The 19,105-nt window shown below is 49.7% G+C and overlaps 1 protein-coding gene across 1 annotated transcript in view; it reads left to right on the forward strand.

The window, feature by feature from the left end:
- Ephb2 (EPH receptor B2) overlaps positions 1–19,105 on the forward strand; it is a 122,247-nt gene that overhangs the window by 95,510 nt on the left and 7,632 nt on the right. Inside the window, exons 6-8 of the mRNA XM_027399744.2 lie at positions 7,337–7,499; positions 9,380–9,488; positions 10,299–10,363. Of these exons, the coding sequence (XP_027255545.1) occupies positions 7,337–7,499; positions 9,380–9,488; positions 10,299–10,363 (337 nt within the window). The remainder of the gene's footprint in view (positions 1–7,336; positions 7,500–9,379; positions 9,489–10,298; positions 10,364–19,105) is intronic.

Here is a 19,105-nt window from a genome sequence, read left to right on the forward strand (position 1 = left end):
CCTAGCACCCCATCAGCTTCTGAGGTAGCCTCGCTCTACTTGTCACACACTAACCGGGCCTGCCATTCCAGTGTTCCTAATTACTGCCTTCTGCAGTAATGTCCTGGGGTCCTGTGTTCCGGGAGGTCAGGGGCCGCCCCTCTGGCCATCACCTTGTCCCCAGAGCCCAGAAACTGAAGCACGGAGGCACCTGATCCATGGGTTGAGTGAACCCCTCACAGCTGGTTGCTGTGCCCAGCCCCTGCAACCAGCTGTCTCCCCGAGAGAGACCTGTGCGCCCCTGATTCCCACCTCTCCTCCCACCCTGGCTTTTGACTTCTCTATCCCATCCCTCCCTCCCTCCATGGTCTCTCAGATCTGCCTGTCAGCATCTTTGGGGTACCACAGAAACACTGCCATCACTGTCATCAGCGAATATCTTCCCACGAACTCTGCCTCTTCTCTAGAAAGCCCATCCTGGCAGCAGGGGCCCCGGTCTCCCTAGGGTGTGAATGATGAATGGGGGCATTGTGGGGATGAAGCAGAGAGTGAGTGATGAAGCCTCTGAGTAAAACAAGAACCAGAGGCGGCCTGGCTGCTTGGGCCGGTCACTTCCTGCCCCTCACCACCCTGGTCAGCCCCAGTTCATACTCTGGTGTTTCAGCACCAACATCTTGGCCTTCTCCAGGAAGCCTCCCCTTACTGCCAAGACCAGGGCCAACGTTTCACCTTCTTTTTACCCCCTCTGACAGTGCTCAGCCACCAAGTGAATTCATCCAGGGTAAGACTTTAGCTCTGCTGCATCCCAGCGCCTGGTACACAGTAGGTGCTCCGTAGTTTCTTGTTGGATATGTTGAGGAAGGGGTCACTGAGGGGCCTGAGTGTCTCTACTGAGAAAAGCAGCCCTGCATCTCACTAGATCCTGAAGGACTTTGAAGGGGGTGCCAGCCTGGGGAGCTGGTCCAGGAAGCTTTGCCTTGCAAGGGCTAGTGTCTCTGCTCCCTCCAGCAGGGGCAGCTTAGCAACTGAAAAAAAAAAAATTAAAAGAAAGAAAAAGAGGGGAACTAATTAAAAAGCTTTGTGATTAAATGAATCTGAAAGTGTTTTTCCCCAAAGATTGGAGCGGAAATGAGGAATCCCTGTGCAGTACTGACTGCGACCCATTTCCTACCACAACGGGCAAGCCTGGGAGCCTGACAGCGGTGTGAGCCAGGGTGCCATTGCTCTACTTTCTTGGGGGCTAGGTGGCTCCACAGTAGCCAAGTGGCTACCTGCTAACTTCTCATAGTCCTCACTGTGTGCAGGGCATACCATACCATCATCACAGTCATCCTTGGGCACTGAGGGGAGGAGAAACTGAGGCACAGAGGCTCACTGACCTGTCAGCACTCCATGCTGAGTGACAGGAAGGATCTGGCCTCCATCTCTCTTTCTTAGTCTCCCCGGTGCTCCTGCCTCCCGGCTTTCTCCCAAGATCACTTCTGAGATGACCAGTGACATGTAGATGGGACCAGGTCCCCTTCTGTTAGCCCCTCTGCTCAGAGCCTGGGGTGTGCATACCATCAAAGGACCATTTGACTTCCACAGTCAGCTGATTCTGGCCACAGAGGACTTCACCATCTGGGAAGAACAAAGGCCAAGACACTAATAGTCATGTGGGGTATTCGCCTCAGAAGGGCCAACAAAGGTCTCAGGGGTAGGAGGTACCTAAGAGTAGCCCACAGCCGTGGCGTGGGTGAGGGGAGGCCTGTATCCTGGACATTTGAGCTGAGGTTTGAAAGCTGAGAGAAGTTCACGTGTGATGAAGGCAGTTATTCAGGCAGCCGGCGCAGCAGGCTCAAAGGCCCTGGGGCAGAGCTGAGCAGCTGCATTAGGAGAACAGAGAAATAATCTCAGATCTCAACAAGAACAACACGGCAAGAGAGAGAGCACGCCACAGGGGAGCATTTGGAAAGGAAGGCTGGCTGGGGTGTGCCTTGCCTTCCAGGCCTGGAGAGTCTGGATTTGATTTAGAGTGTGATAGAAGGTTCTGGAATGCGGGGATCTGACTCCAGTTGTGTTAAAGATCTATCCATCCACTATGTGGAAAATAGAATAGACTGTAGGGGAGAGACCCAGAGATGCTTGGGACAGCAAGTGAGGAACAGTGGCTCCTTGAGTTGGGACAAGGTTGGCAGCAGAGTTGGGTGACTTAAACTTGTAAGGGGTGACAAGTTTAGACATTTGGATGCCCAGGTTCCCAAGGACATGGCAGGGTGACTCTTGGGTATGGTGCTGGTTCCAGGGGCAGGGGATTTGCAGGCCTAGGCGTGGCACTTGCCAAGGAGGCTTAGGATACCCTGAAGCATGTGTCAAGGGTCCGTGGAAGCAGAGGGTGCAGCCTGGGATCATTCAGGGTGTCGGGGAAGCAAGATCAACTTCTGCTCTGATGTCTAGCCTTCTAGTGTCACCTGGGAATGGCAGCTAGATTGCAATAGTAATATTTATATCTGGCAAGCCGTGGCTGGCTTACCTAGCATCTAGGATCTGCCCTGTGCCCACAATTTATTTCTTTCTGGAATGTTCCTGAACTTTCTAGAATAAACACGGGCCTCCCCACCTTCCCCAATCCTCTGTTTAGTCTCCATAAAGGCCCTATAGGAATGACAGTGGCCCTCAGCCTTTCTCCAAGTCTACTGGGACCTCTGCCTTCCCTGAGCCTGAACTGACAGCCATTGCCTGAGGCTGCTGGGTAAATGGGCAGCAGGCTCACTGCAGACCGGCCATTTCCATCCATCCAGTGTCCCTGGGGAGGTGGCCTCCTTTAGCAGCTTCCCATAGCCCATGGGTTCGTGTTCTCCACAGCTGGGAACAGTCGCTGGGCAATGCAGGGGCCCTGACATCTATGTCAATGACAATTCAATAGACATGTCCAGTCAGTAGCTAAGAGAGGTGAGCACTCCAGACAGGGAACAAGGGCCGGAGATAAAGTGAACTCTGCAGGTCCAGCTGTGTTTGGTGAAACGGGAACAGGATCTATTCAAAGAGGTGAGCACCCACTCACCTCAGCCTTCCTTTCCCTATTTCGTGAACATTGGCAAGGACTGATCTCTGATGGTGTTGGTGACAATGACCATGAGATCTGGCATTTATAGAGTTACTGTACACAGTGACAGCATCTGTGTGCTAAAAGCTCTGGCCATATTCTATGGGATCTCCACTGCTGTTACCTTCCTTTGAAGATGAGAAGGCCAAGGCTGAAGAAGATGAGAATGTCAAGGCTGCAAACCAGCCATGTGATGCATGCCTGTAATCTCAACACTCTTGAGGTAAAGGCAGGAGGCCAAGGTTACATTCTCAGTTATATAGTGAGGCCAGCCTGGGCTATGTGAATCTGGCGCTAAAAGGCAGACTGGCTGGGGCCTGGTTCTACTTAGTTCTGGTAGAGTTCCCTGCATGTCTCCCATCACCTGGTGGTAACTAGCCAATGGTACTCCAGAGACGAGGCTGGACCAATGCAGTCTGTCTGGTTTCTCCATGAGCCATGTGCTGCCTGATTGAATCCTAGAGGTCTGGCATTTATTGCTCCATTTTCTGGATTGGCACACCAAGCCTCAGAAGTGAAGGGTCCATCCTGAAGACACACTGCAACTAAGTGGAAGAGAAACTTGGTATTTAAAATAGTATCTGGTCCCATCTCCATCCTGTTCCTGGCTTTAGGGAAACAATCTGCTCGGATTGTTTCCTTACTCTCCTGGGGTTCCTTTGACACCAGGAGTACCTCTATTGTCCTCATATCATCAGGAATTCAAGTGTCCCTAAAGTGGCACCCACACAAAATATGGACTCTGACCTTTGTGCTGGAGCAGATAGTATGTTGCACAGCGGCACCTACTGGACAATCTTGTAATTGCACCCTAGATTGGCCGACTATGTCACCAAGGAGCACCTACTGTGTGTGTATTGAGAGGGGGATCTAGAGGTAAATGTGTGGCCCTTGCCCTCAGGAAACCCACACCCTCAGAGGAGATAGGTACAAGCGTTAGAGACATAGAAGAGGTTTTGCACCCACTACTTGTGGCTGGGGCATCCGAAAGGTCCCCACCAGAGTTAGCGTTTATGCTGAGCCGTGAATGATGAGCAAGGAACTGCTAGCCGGAGGAGGAAAGAACACTTGGGGCTGGAAAAGCTGGCCAAGAGCCTAGTATCCAAGCAAGTGGGGGTGGTCACCTGATAAAACCTAGTAGGAGGTATGTGTCTTGGGGGTAGAACACTCCCCTAGCATGTCTAAGCCTGTCCACAAAAATAAATAAAATATGGGACCCAAGATTAAATTTGAATGAAGAAAATTTTAATGTATGCCCCAAGTAGAGTATAGGCTATAATTATATTACAAAATTGGGATCGGAGAGACTTCATTTGGTAAAGTGTTTGCCATGCAAGCATGTCTTAGTTCAATTCCCAGCACCAATGTTAAAACAAACAAACAAATAAAACAAAAAATGGGCACAGAAGAACACACATATAATTTAGGCACTGGAGAGTTGGAGACAGGTGGATCCCTAAGGCTTGCTGGCCATCCAGCCTAGCCTAATTGGTCTGCCCAGTGAGAGACCCGGTCTCAACATGGTGGATAATAACTGAGAAAGACACTCTTGTTGACCTCTGGCTTCCACATTTAAGAGCTGTTCATACACAAAAATACATACAGAAATTTATATATATTATATATATATATATATATATATTTGTGTGTGTGTGTGTGTGTGTGTGTGTGTGTGTGTGTGTATTTATGTACATTGGGGTTGGGAATGCAGCTCAGTGGGTAGAGCGTTCGCCTACTGTGCCCAAAAAGCTCCAGGGTTCCACCCCAAACACTGCATAAACTGGACATAGTAGTACATGTTTGTAATCCCAGAATTTAGGGGGCAGAGGCAGGGGGATTATCTGTTCATGGTCATCCTTGGCTACATAGCAAGTTCCAGGACATCCTTGAGCTACATGAAACTCTTATCTCATAAACAAAGTAAAGCCAGGTGTTGGTGGTGCACACCTTTAATCCCAGCACTCGGGAGGCAGAGGCAGGCGGATCTCTGTGACTTCGAGGCCAGCCTGGTCTCCAGAGCGAATGCCAGGATAGGCTCCAAAGCAACACAGAGAAACCCTGTCTCAAAAAAACAAAAAAAAAAAAAACAAAGTAAAATGGAAGATGCTTGTTTATCTAAGGAACCTGTATGTGTGCCAGGGGACTAAGTAGTTGCCAGGGCCTGGGGGACAGTGGGAACATAGCAGGAGAGTGGGAAATGCAGGTCATGAGGGCCTGGGGTCCTGGATGGAGTTGGCTTCCACAATGCCACCTGAATCCCATGCTTGATACAGGAGAATAAAATGCAACTCTGCTGACAGTCATGGGGGCACAGTACAAGGGACATGGTAGAAATCCCTTCCCTCTGGCATCGCAGCCGTTGTTCTGGGGCTCGAAGGAGAGATACACAGAGCTGGGGGATCCAGGAGGCTCCCAAAGGATAGCACAGGTGCTGTTGCCCAGGAAATGCAGCTTCCTGTCTGACCTCCCAAAAATCATGTCCCTGGCACATGACACAACAGGAGACACGCCCAGTCGTGTCCCCTCTAGCCTTGTATTCCCAGATCTTCTCTACCTCTGGCCTTGCACCTGCTGCTGGCTCTTCCAGAACACCCTTCTTTGCCTGTGTGGCTCCTGCTTGTTCTTTAAGGTTTCAGTCCAGAGCCCTCTATTCTCTGGGGAGCTTTCTCTGACTTTACTGCAGGTCTCCACTGAGGCGAGGACTGGTCTCTCCTCTCAGCTTACTTTACTTCCCCTGCCCTGTGAGCACTTCACGCCCAGCAGTTTACCCTCTTAGGTGGCTCTTACGATCCCAGTAGCAGAGCAGCATCTCTGGAGATCTTACGATCTCCAGAAGCAGGCTCACTTCAGTGCCTGGGATAATGTTTCTCTCTCCCTGTCTCGGGATGTGCTTGGGACTCTGTGCACCTGAGACACGTACATGATTAACACGTGTGACTGTGTGTCTTTGTATTGGATAAGGATCTGGAGCTGCCCATCAGCTGCCCCTTCTTTGAGAGGTTGAACCCCAAGCAGCTGTTCTAGTTTACACTTTAGCCTCCCATGGGACCCTTGTGCCCAGCCAAGGCCCCGTAGAAGGGAGATGCTCAGGGAAGGTGTGTTGAGTAGCTGGCAGATGTGTAAGTGTACACCACCTGAGTCTAGATATGACAGTCACATCTGTAGTCCCCCTGCCCAGTTGGGTCTTCCTCCTGTTCTCGGGTTGCCTGGGACAGCACCCAGGAAGTCAGAATGGTGGTCTGCATCTCTCAAAGATGGGAGCATTGTGTCTCATACCCAAAGTCCTGGGCACTACAAGTGGCTCCATGTGGAGCCCAGTTTTGAGCCCCAAAGCAGCCACCAACCAACACGTGTGAGCTTGAATGTCATTGTCCTCTCCAAGCCTTCTTTTCTCCCCTTGGGGTGCTGAGACCAAGCAGGGGAATCTTCTGCAAAACTCATCAAGGCACAGAATGTAGAACTAGGGGGTGTGGCTCAGGTGCAATAGTGCCAGCCTAAAAATGCAAAGAGCCCACATAAATCCGGGCATGGTGGTGCACAACCATAAACCCAACACTTGCAAGATTGAAGTAGGAAGATCAAAGTCAGTCATTCTCTGCTACAAAGCAAGTTCAAAACTAGCCTGGGCTACATGAGATTCTGTCTCAAAACAAACAACAAAAAGGCTCAGGGCAGAGCCAGGTACAGAAGTGACGAAACTCAGTGATGGTCTCCATCCTGCAGTTTTCAAGAACTTAGTCTAGTCCTTAGAGTCTGTGCACTCAACAAATATGTGTTAGTCAGCTCTTGCTGATATAATGCTACAAAACAAGCAATCCCACAAACACCATGACACACAACAAGGTAGCTATTTTCTTCCTCATAGATTTGCATCTGTGAGTTAAATGGCCCTTATTCAGCTTAGAGTTGGGTCAAGGTCTCCACACATTACTTGTTCTAGAACCAGCTGCAATTCCCTGGTTCTGGAACCTGGTTCAAGACCCTCTTCTGGCAGACAGTGGAAGCATAAAAGCCTAGCCACAGCACCAGACACATATGGAGTCTGCACCATGCCCATTCTCATGCACAGTAGAGTGTTCCAGTGGCCAAAGCAGGTCACATGTCCAGATCCAAGACAGAAAGACACTATACCTGATTCCATGGGAAGCATTCTTGAGCCACTCGGCACAGGCATGATTGGGTAAACCTGGCACCAGAGAGGGCCTGCCCCAAGGAGCTGCAGAAGGTGGCAGGCTCCTGCTCTCTTTAACGCTCTTCTCTGTTCCCCAGCAGGAGCTCAGTGAGTACAACGCCACAGCCATAAAAAGCCCCACCAACACGGTCACAGTGCAGGGCCTCAAAGCCGGCGCCATCTATGTCTTCCAGGTGCGGGCACGCACCGTTGCAGGCTATGGGCGCTACAGTGGCAAGATGTACTTCCAAACCATGACAGAAGGTAAGTGGAGAGCGCCAAGCACCAGCCCCATCAACTAATGAGCAAATGCACAAATGTGGGGCTCCATTCCTAGAAAGCCTGTGCCAGCCAGAAAACAGGCCACCTCCCTCTCTCCCAGATGTGAACCTCTGTGCACGATACAAACTGCACAGCTAGCCATAAAGCCTCCAGTTCTGTGGGCCACAAAGGCCCCTTCTTCTCTATTACCACCCAATCAGTGAGACTGCGTCCTCTTCTGGGATACTTAGGTCAGACCTAACATGCAAATCCATACTAATCAAATCCTTTTCTTTCCCTGCTCTAGATTTTTAATCTATAAAACAAAAAAAGCACTATGCTTAATTGAAATAGTAAACATTATATCCATTTACAACTCCAGCAAGTTGCAATGAGGTTGAGAATTCTGAAATCCCTTCTAAGCTCAGCAGAAAGAGGTGCTGGGATAGATTAGTAATGTCTGCCCTGGACAAAGGAATGGGCCCATGTGCTATGTTTTCCAACCTTGGATTATACGGTTTCTGGGTACCTTTTCTACTTTAATAATCTTGAATAACAGTAGGTTATAAAGAGGTGTGACTTCCAAAGCAAGACAGATGGGAGCCCACTTCTGGCTTGGCCCTAACTGTGTAACCTTAACCTCTCTGGCCCTGTCTTTTTGTCCATAAAAGAGATGATAATTATGTTATCATCATCATCAACAGCATCAAACATATATAAGTCTTAGGACCCTAGCTCAGAATTGGTTTGAGGGCCATATATTTAGAATAGTATCCTTTCCATGGGCCTGTCACCACCAATCAAGTTCTGGAACACATTCTTATGGCTAGACTTAGTGTCACTTCTTAGCCTCTGGCCTTGGAGCATGGACATCAGCTCTCATCTGGCTAAACCTTTCAGAGGTTTTTGGATGACCCTAAATTCCTGTCCCATTGTAGAAGCCTTCCCTGAATGTTCACCTGTCTTCCAACACTTGCCTCCTCTGCCCTCTGCCCTCTGCCCTCTGCCCTCTGCCCTCTGCCTTATCCTCTTCAGCAGCTCCTCTTGCCTTTCTCTGCACCCCTCCATGTCAGATGAGTTCACTGACCAGGGACTGGGCACCATCCCAAGTCCTCTTTATTAACTCAACAATTCTGTGCCAGGGCCCTGCTGTATGCCAGGCCATGTGCAGGCACTAAGAACCCAAAATGACCTCACCCCTTGACCTTGACAAGCTCCTCTTCTTAATAATAACATGGAGGAGGGTGCTGGGGTAGCTGGCACCAGCCCAGCCAAAGCCAAGTGCATCTGTGTGCTGTCATTCACATCCCAGCCTCAGGGCAGGCAGATGAGCTGCATGCTGGCTTTGACCTCTTCTTTCCTGGGATAGCCTCAGGCCCATTCTGACCTCTGAAAGCTTGGTTTCCTCAAGCATGAGAGGCCACTGCAGGAGGCTATCACAAGACTGCTCTGGAAGTCTCTGTGACACTGCAAGCGGTAGCAATGGGAGTCCCAGCTGGCTGAGTGTTCTCTGTGAACCAGGTATTGTCAGAGACTCACCCACAATCCTGTGGGATGAGAACTGCCAGTCTCCCCATCTTGGAGGTATTACTTGCCCAGCGTGATCAGGATTCTGATCCAGGGAGCCGGGCACCAGCCATTCTTCCTTATCATATGGTAATGCCAGGGTCCCTGTGCCCACTTTATAGCTGAAAAAGTGAGGATTGAAGCCAGTCATTGGCTCCTTCTCACATCTCATTCCCTGCTCAGCATGAGGCAGTTGCTGGATGAGAAGCAAGAGGGGAATCTAGGCTAGGGGTCACCTCAGAGACCATCGTGGTGGAGGATGGAGGCAGGGTCAGGCTCCCAAACCAGGCTAGATAACCACTGCCCTGTCTCTACAGCCGAGTACCAGACCAGCATCAAGGAAAAGCTGCCTCTCATCGTTGGCTCCTCCGCTGCTGGCTTAGTCTTCCTCATCGCCGTGGTCGTCATTGCCATCGTATGTACCAGGTGGGTGGCGGCGTCTGGGCCTGGTCTTCAGCCATAGTTGGGAGCAGGTGGGAACTTTCTCTCAGCCACTGGTGGCAGGGAGGGGCTCCAGCAGGGCAGGCTACCTTAGGTGACCATCGACCATCCTTCCGATAGAGTCGGGTGCTGTGTAAACACGCATATGGACAGGGTTGCACACTGAGGCACTGAGGCAGTGAGGAACATTCCAGAACAGTGGGCAGGATGATGGCAGGATGCTAGGAGCTGTGAGGATGGTGAAGTAAGATATCATTCACTACCCCAGGCAGACGCTGAAGTACTGAAGAGATGGGAAGAGCTTCGCCAGGAGGGGCTGGGCGGGGGGGGGGGGGGCAAGGCAGAGACAGGAGGGTGGAGCCAATCCTTGATGGCAGTAGGACATGATGTAAAGACTTCCTGCTTAAAGAGATCCCCACCCCACCCCCAATACCACTTCCCAACCAAGGACCGGAGCAAGCTCAGACAGACAGACAGACAGACAGACAGACAGAGCTCCTGAGGTTAGTGGATTCAGAAGCCACAACTAGAATCTGAGGACTTCACTTCTTCCCTTAAAGGGACTTGGCTGCAGAAAGGACAGGGGACAGAGCGAGCCTGGGTTTGAGGAGGGAGAAATGGGAAGGACAAGCGGGGCCAGGGCAAGGGTAAACAAAGGGCAGGCCTAGACACCACCACCTCCAGCAAGGGAGTGGCCTTAAGGGCTTGCCCACCCTCTCTCCCTATCACCTACTGTGGCTCCCACCTCCCTGGGTGCCTCCAGGTGGCTCCAGCCCTTTGCTCTTGTTCCAGAAGACGGGGGTTTGAGCGTGCCGACTCAGAGTACACCGACAAGCTGCAGCACTACACCAGTGGCCACAGTACGTACACGCCCTGGGGCCCTTCTCTGCCGTCTCCATGGAGACCCCTCCAGCTGCTGCTTCTCCTCCTCCTCCTTCAAGACTTATTTGTGTTTAAATATGTATGTGTGTGCATGAGTGTATGTGTGTTGCATGAGCGTGTGAGCCATGGAGAGTTGGGGTGTGGGGGGGTGTACACCTACCTATGCCCACACAGAGGACATCACATCCCTTGGAACTGCAGTTACAGGTGCTTGTGGGACACCTGGCTTGTTACATGGGTGCTGGGATCCGAACTCCGGTCCTCATGATGTGCAGCAAGTGATCTTAACCCCTTCGTCATCTCTCCTGCCCTTCTCTAAGGCCAAGTCGGTCCTGGATGTGCCAGGCTGCCTCTGACTCTTTAGCTTTTGCACCCGCTGTTCCATGTGCACTTCCTGTGATGACCCCATCATGCACCACCACCACCATCCTTCCCTGACTCCATCCATCCTGATCTTAACCCCAATCTGAGCCAGTGCAGCCCATCTTACCAGAGACATTGTCCTAGCTGTTGCCTGGTCTCCCTGCAGATATAGCAGGTCTTCTCCAGATCTGAAGTTGTCTTCCTGGCACTAACAGGGCACCCAGCACATAGTGTGTACCACACATATGTGTGAGCTATGTAGGGAGATGGACCTAGAACCTCGGGGTGTGTAATAGGGGTTTAAGTGAGGGCCTTACTGAGAGTGTTTCATTTGAACAAAAACAAAGGCACTTGGAGAGTGGGCTGCTCAGATATCTCCAGAGAATAATAGCATTGCAGGCCAAGGGGATAGCCAGTGAGAGCCCTGAAGGCCAGGGGGATAGCCAGTGAGAGCCCTGAAGGCCAAGGGGATAGCCAGTGAGAGCCCTGAAGAACAGGGGGATAGCCAGTGAGAGCCCTGAAGAACAGAGGGATAGCCAGTGAGAGCCCTGAAGGCCAGGAGCATAACCAGTGCAAAGGTCTGTAAGTGGAGCAGGCATGGCTAGGGCAGAGTGGGAGTGGGAATGGGAGGTGGGAGTGAGCCTTGTAGAATTTTGGCTTCTCTTCTAAGTGAAGTGGGTAGCCCCAGCAAGTTCTGAGCTGAGGACTGACTTTCTGTTACAGTCCCAAAGACTTCTCTGAATATTGTGTGGAGAACGGAGAAAAGACACTGAAGCTAGGAAGCCAGGGAGAAGCTCTTAGAGCCATCCAGGCCAGATACCATGGTGTCTACACCAGGTGACAGGGGCATTGGTAGGGTCTCTCTCTCTCTCTCTCTCTCTCTCTCTCTCTCTCTCTCTCTCTCTCTCTCTGTGTGTGTGTGTGTGTGTGTGTGTGTAAGTGAGTCTCAAATAGCCCAGCTCTTTTTGAGCTCACCATGTACCCAAAGATGACTTTGAATTTAAAATCCTCCTGCTTCCTCCTCCCAGGTGCTGGGTTTACAGGCATGTGCTACCATAGTTCCATAGCTACCGCGTTACAGAGTTAGCACCCAGGACTGTGTGCATGCTAGGAAACACTCGACCCACGTAGCCACATCCTCAACCTTCAGACATGTACTGCCGGCCTGGAGGTGGGGCAAGGAAGAGCAGAAAGAACCTTGGAATGCAGACTCCAGCTCAAAAAGTTTAAAGGGGAAGTTCCTGGGCTTAGAAATCACTCTGGACATAAATACAAAAATAAGCTGTTAAAATTTCCATTAAGATCTTCACGTGACTACTGAACAGAGTGACGGGAAAATCCACGCTAAGCAGTGAGAGGGCCACAGGGACACGACAGCCCATTTCGCTAATGTGTTAGGAAGAAGTCACGACTGCAGACGCCCCTCCAACCACCACCATGGTCGTAGATGTAGGCTCATTTTGTGCATTTAAGCGTTAAGAGTTGCTGAGGCTAGAGAGATGGCACAGAAGACAAGAGTGCTGGCTGCTCTTTCAGAGCTGGTTTAATTTCTGGCACCTATGTGGCAGCTCGCAACCATCTGTAACTTCAGTACCAGGGGGTCCACCAACCCTTTTCTGGCCTCCTTGGACAGCGGGCATGTAAAATGGAACATAAGCACAACAAGCAGGCAAAACATTCATAGACATAAAAAGATAGAATTGTTTTCATGGGCTGGGGAGACAGATGAGGGGGTAAAGTGTTTGCCTCTCAAGCATGAGGACCTGAGTTCAATCCCCAGGACCCATTTAAGAACTGTTGCGTACATTGTAGCTCTGCCGTCCCTCTGCTGGGAGTGAAGGCAGAGGCTCACTAGGACTCCCTGGCTGGACAGCCTAACCTGCTTAGCAAGCTCCAAATTAGCGGAAAACAAAGTGTATGAAGTTGACCTCTGCCCTCTACATGTATGCACACATGCCTACACACATACATGTGACATGCACCCACACATACAACAGCAAAAACAGAACCAGCTTTGGTGTATAATGCATGGCTGGCATTTAATCCCCGTAATAGTCCCACTGTGAGTATGGATTCCAGCACCCAGACTACACGGGAGCTCTGGGAAGGAGCTGAGTCCCACCACCACCCTGTGTTGTGTCCACCCCACCAAGGCAGAACAAGGTGAGCCCACCCAGAGCCATTTGGGAGCATGGTAACTTAAAGCCTGAGCCAATAACAAGGAGTGTGTGTGTGTGTGTGTGTGTGAGAGAGAGAGAGAGAGAGAGAGAGAGAGAGAGAGAGAGAGAGAGAGAGAGAGAGAGAGATAGAGAGACAGAGAGACAGAGAGAGACAGAGACACAGAGAGAGAGAGATGAGACGGGGTTTCTGTGTGTAGCCTTGGCTGTTGGCTGTCCTAGAACTCACTCTGTAGACCAGACTGGCCTTGAACTCAGAGATCCACCTACCTCTGCCTCTCAAATGCTAGGATTAAAGGTGTGCGCCACCAATGCCCAGCTTGAGATTTATTTTTAAAATAGACTCCATGATTTGTTCAGAAATCAATATCCTTTAATACTGAGTTTTTAGCCAAAAAAAAAAAAAAAATATTGAGCTTTTGTTCCCTGCCCTGAACTCTCAGAGTCACCCGGGATGCGTCCCGGATCCCATGTCCACCCCCACAGCCCTGCACAGCCAAGAATGTGGAGAGCCAGAGATGTGTGTGGCTGGCTCCGGGTCACGAATACACAGCCATCGGCACGTGCTGAGTGGAGACTAAACTCTGGGGTGTCTAGATGTGGAGCCAGAGGGCCTGACCTTATTTCTCATCTCTCCTCTGCCACTGGCCATCTGGTTGACCTGGAGAAAAACACTGAACCTCTCTAAGCCTCAGCATCCTGATACAGTCCATAGAAAGAGTAATGGGCCCTTCGGAAGAATCCGTGGATCTTAGCATAATAATAGTGTCCTTATAATAGCAACATTTAATAAAAGCCAAGTCCACTTTTTCATGAGGCAACAATTATTTGTTGCTTTCTGTTTGCCAAATGCTCCGCTAAGTCCTTTAGAAAATTTCTCCAGGGCTGTGGAAATGGCTCACTCGGTAAAGTGTAGTGAGGCATGAGAACCTGATATGATCCCCAGAACCTGTGAGGAGAAAAAAGTCAAGCATTGTGGTACTCGATTGTAATCCCAGCACTGGAGGAGGGAGTGAGAGGAGACAGATGGATCTCTGGGACTTACCCGTCAGCCAGCCTAGCCTAATCTGCACATTTCATTGAGGAACTCTGTCTCAAACAAATGCAAGGTGAGTGATTCCTGGGAACTGACACTCAAGGTTATTCTTTGGTGTCTGCACACACTAATACATGCACCTGCCCGTGTGTGTGTGTGTGTGTGTGTGTGTGTGTGTGTGTGTGTGTGTGTGTGTGTGTGTGTGTCACACACACACACACACACACACACACACTCATTTAACCCTCATAGTCACCTAATGAGTCCTCACCCAGGCTCAGGCCAGCAAATGTCCCTCCTGGGGGCTACCCTGTGAGATGTCCTTTCCAGCCATGAAGTTGTTGTGCATCTGCTGTGCCTGGAAAACTGACACTGAAGAGAACTGAGCAGACTAAGTCAGACTCCACTACTGGCGTTCGTTAGCTGTGTCTGTCTCCTTGAGTGGGTTGTTTTGCCTTCCTATGCCAGTCTTCCAATGGGAGTAAGATTGAGTGAGACAAAATGTTTTGTTTTGGTTTTTGTTTGTTTGGTTAGTTTTGGGTTTTTTGGTTTTGGTTTTTTTCCGAGATAAGGTTTCTCTGTGTAATAGCCCTAGCTGTCCTAGAACTCAATCTGTAGACCAGGCTGGCCTTGAATTCTCCAAAATCTGCCTGCCTCTGCCTCCCAAGTGCTGGGATTAAAGGCATGCACCACCACTGCCAGGCTCAAGTTGCTATTCTTGTAAGTCAGACACAGTCAGATGTTAGCAACATCTTAAGGTTCAGCCTGATGACATTTTACCTGGCAGGATCGTTAGAAGGGATGACTGGGTTTAAAATTACCAACTTATGGAACAGATTTATACCCAATAAATTTACACTGATTTTTGTATGCAGCAAGTGTCTATTAAGCATCTGCTGTATGCCACCTTCACACTCATGGTCAAGCAAACACACTAGAGCAACCTAGGATTAGATTGTGGGAGCTCGACACAGCCCATGAACCTCAGTATTGCCTGTACACATCCGTGGGAATCCTTCTCTAAGGGGCAGAACTGCAGCTTTCACCAAATTCTCAAAGGTACTCATGACCCCAAATGAGAAGATTCACAAGTGAATCACTGTGATTTGACAGTAGCATTCGTTGAGTGCTTGCTGTATACCAGTCCTGGGGATTGAGCTGGAACAAGACAGAATTGTCTCTGCCTACCAGGGGGAGAATGTAAAACAACCCCAGGCACCATAGAGTTCCAGAAAGGGGATTCAGAGAGCTGTGGGCATGGGTGTTTGGAAGCTGTGGACCAAGATAGAAAAGTCACAGACACCAGGGTCATAAATTGACAGTGGAGACAGGGCTGTGATACCTAAGGAAGGCCACAGACCTTCTGGAGAAGTCCAGCCAGGCTTCACAGAGGAGGTGGCATTTGAGGGGCTCAGAGAGTAAGAGGAGGTGCCCTGAGGGGCTAAGAACAACATGACCTCAGAAGCAAGAAGGGATGGGATGTACCTGGAGCCCTTAGGAAAGGACTCTTACTAACCGGTGTTGTCAGTCTGTCGTTTGCTGCTATCACAAAACACCTGAGGCTGCATCGTGTGTAAAGTAAGGAGGTTAATCAAACTCTCAATCACTGTTCTGCTCAAGTGGCAGGAGTGCGTGTGACAGGGAGAGGCCGCATAGACAGGTAGGAGGACTGGGGTTGTTTCTTATTCTCTCAAAAGAACTAACCAGTCTCCTGGGCCCTACAAACCTCCATCCATTCCTCCCCAGGGTTGTGCCCTTGCCTCTTAAAGAGCCCTCCGCCTCCACACGCCACACTGGGAACTAAGTCTCAAATACATGAACCTGTAGGGAACAGACCTCATCCAAACTGGAGCAGCTCTCGGTTCGGAGCAGAGGGCTGGGTGGGGTCAGTCATGCGTGGCTTGCTGTGTCAGGCAGAGGAGCTTGCCTTTGTCCAAGAGACATCCTGGCATGCTCCCAGCTAAGGCTGGGGATGGCCTCTGTCTGCTACACAATGGGGAGGTGCTGAGTCTCCTTTGCTCCTAGAATGACCTCATTTCTTCCCTCCCTTCCCAGCTGGCTGTCAGAAAGGATCTCCCCAAGTTGTGCTGAAACTCAAGAAGCTGAAAGCCAGGCACTCTGACCTATTGTATTGAGTCTGAACAAAAAAAAGGGCTTCTCCTGGCTCTGAGGAGGCTGACTTGGAAGGAGGTAGATGCAGCTCATATATCAGGTTAGGAAAGCCTATGCTAGGGCCAGCAGGAGTGAGAATTGCGAGTCCAGCCTTGAGGCTGGAGCAGTTAGAGCACTTGCAGAGGACTAAGATTCTGCAGCACCCACCTAGCAGCTCACAACTGTAACTCCAGTTCCAGGGATCCGACGCCCTCTTCTGGCTTCCATTGGCACTGCATACATATGGTGTATAAACTTACATGCAGGCAAAAAGCCACTTATACCTATACAAAACAGCCATCCTTGAGGTCTGGGGATCTATAGCTCTGTCATAGAGGATTTGCTTAGCATGCACAAGGCCATGGGTTCAATTCCCGGTCCCATAAATATAAAAGAATCAGCCTTAGGACTGGAGAGATGGCTTAACAGTTAAGAGCACTTGCTACTCCTCTTGACAACTGGGAGTTCAGTTCCCAGCACCCACACCAGGTGGCTCATAACTGTCTGTAACTCCAGCTCCAGGGAATCTGATACCTCTGGCATCCGCAAGCACCTGCACTCATGCACATGCTGTATTCGAATACACTTACCTACGCATAATTAAAAATAATCTTTTTTTAAAGAAGAAAGAATCACACCTGTGTTCAAATCTGAAAGACCTTGGGGCTCTAAGATATGTAGCCTTGGCCTGAGTGATTGGCTTCATGGAGCTATAGTTCTGTCTCACAGCTCCTGGGGGGATCAGGGAGAGATAAGAAAATACGTGCAGAGACTCTGGCATAGTGTCAGGCTCAGCAAGTGACAGATGCTGTTACTCTAATCCATCTTTGTCGCCTGGTTCCTCAGCTCCCAAGACTTGGAGCATCTATTGTGTGCAGAATTCTGAGATGTGTGCCAGGGAAAGAGCAGTTGAGATGAGAGCCCGTGCCCAGCTCTCCTCCCAGACATTCCATCTTGGCTGGTGTTTCTTATTGTCCTTGTGAAATCTTGGACTCCCATACAACATACAACTCTAATGAAAGTTTTGCATCATATGGCCAGAAGAACTCTGTGTGTGTGTGTGTGTGTGTGTGTGTGTGTGTGTGTGTGTGTTGGGGTATGCACACGTGAGTGCAGGTGCCCATGGAGGCCAGAAGAGGGCACCAGATTCCCCGGGGTCGGAGTTAATGGTTGGTTATGAGCTACCCAACATGGATGCTAGAAACCAAACTCAGGTCCCCTGCAAGAGCAGTGTGCACCCTTAACTGCTGAGCCATCTCTTCTCCCCATAAAGTTCTTCTTTTAACAACTGTGTGTGTATGTATGTATGTGCCTATGTGTAAATGCAGGCACATACATGCCACAGTATATGTATAGAGGGTGGAGAATAACCTTAGATGTTCACCTTCGTTTTCTACTTTGAAACAGTCTCTTGTTTTTCCTCTGCATGATCCATGCTAGCTGGCCCACGAGCTTCTGGGGTGCTCCCTGTCTCTTCCTGCCATCTCCTTATACGAGTGCTGGAAGTATAGATGCTGCTGGGTCCAGAGCTTGTACCCACTGATCCATCTCCCCGTCCCCATTTATAGCATTAAGAAACATAAAGATCTAGACATTTCTCAGGGGTGGATTTTCCAGGATATTTCTTTTTTATCATATTTATTACCGTAATTTTGGAATTTTATACATTTCTTTTTAAAAACTGGTTTGGCCCAGTTCTATTCTATAGCTTTTATCTGTTGTCATGGTGTGTATTTGGATGGCTGTGTTTAAGTATCAGTGTACACATACACACACATGGCGGTCAGAGGGCAAGTTTTGGGAGTCAGCTCTATCCTTCTGCCTCACCAAGGTGGAACCTCTCATATTGCTTCTGCCATGCTGCATACTCCAAGCTAGCTGACCCACAAACTTCCAGGCTATTCCCTTTCCTCTGCCTCCTATCTCTCTTTGGGAGTGCTGGGATTAGAGTTGTATACCACCACATCTGGCTTTTTTTAAAAGATTTTATTTATTTATTATGTATACAACATTCTGCTTCCATGTATATCTGCACACCAGAAGAGGGCACCAGATCTCATAATGGATGGTTATGTGGTTGCTGGGAATTGAACTCAGGACCTCTGGAAGAGCAGTCAGTGCTCTTAACCTCTGAGCCATCTCTCCAGCCCTTATTTTTATTCTTTAACATGGCTTCCAGAAATCAAACTCAGGTTGTCAGGCTCATGCAGCAAGTACTTTTACCCACTGAGTCTTTTCCCCAACTCATGAATTACTATTTTAATTTTTTAAAAGCCAATATTAATAATTGCACTTTATTCCTGGGAGTCTTAGGGCCTCTCAAAACCTATCTAGGTGCTGCCCAAAGGCTTATAGACTCTGTTTGTAACTCCTGACTGAAGAGGTCAGCTTAGCACATGTATGTATACATGTATGCACACAAACACCAACATAGTCACAAACATAACTAATGGATTAGAGTTAGGGTTGGCCATATGCTGAGCTGTTTAGTTTTTGTGGGTCTCTTCTAGTACTCCACCCTGCATTCCTGGTATAAAATCAATGGGCATGGCTGTGTTCCAATAAAACTTTATTTGTCACACAAGCAGAAGGGCCTGTAGGCTCCAACTCCCAAAATCACGGGTTTTCTGAAGTAGAAGCAGCGAATGGTTGTTGTGTGGCTCTGGGGTCATACCGCTGTGCTGGGTTGGTGGCCTATGGGGACCCAGGGACTCCAGCTTCTGAGTCCTAGAACTGCTGCCTCCAGTGTCACAGCTTCCAGCACTGAGGAGAAGGAGCGCGGGGAGCTGGGGAGCCCAGAGGACGGCTGGGCTGTTGGGATAGCCATCGGAAGGGGAAGACAGACTGATGGCTCTTCTTCCATCACAGCAATTCACTGACTCATTGCGGGTCAGAACGGGGACTTTGATGTCCAGACTGCCTCCTTCTCTTTCTGAATCCACACATAAGCCTTGGCAGCAGGTCAGGGATGAAATGAGTGTGTCCTGGGTTTG

Source organism: Cricetulus griseus, chromosome 2, assembly GCF_003668045.3.
Source record: "Cricetulus griseus strain 17A/GY chromosome 2, alternate assembly CriGri-PICRH-1.0, whole genome shotgun sequence".
NCBI classification, from domain to species: Eukaryota; Metazoa; Chordata; class Mammalia; order Rodentia; family Cricetidae; genus Cricetulus; species Cricetulus griseus.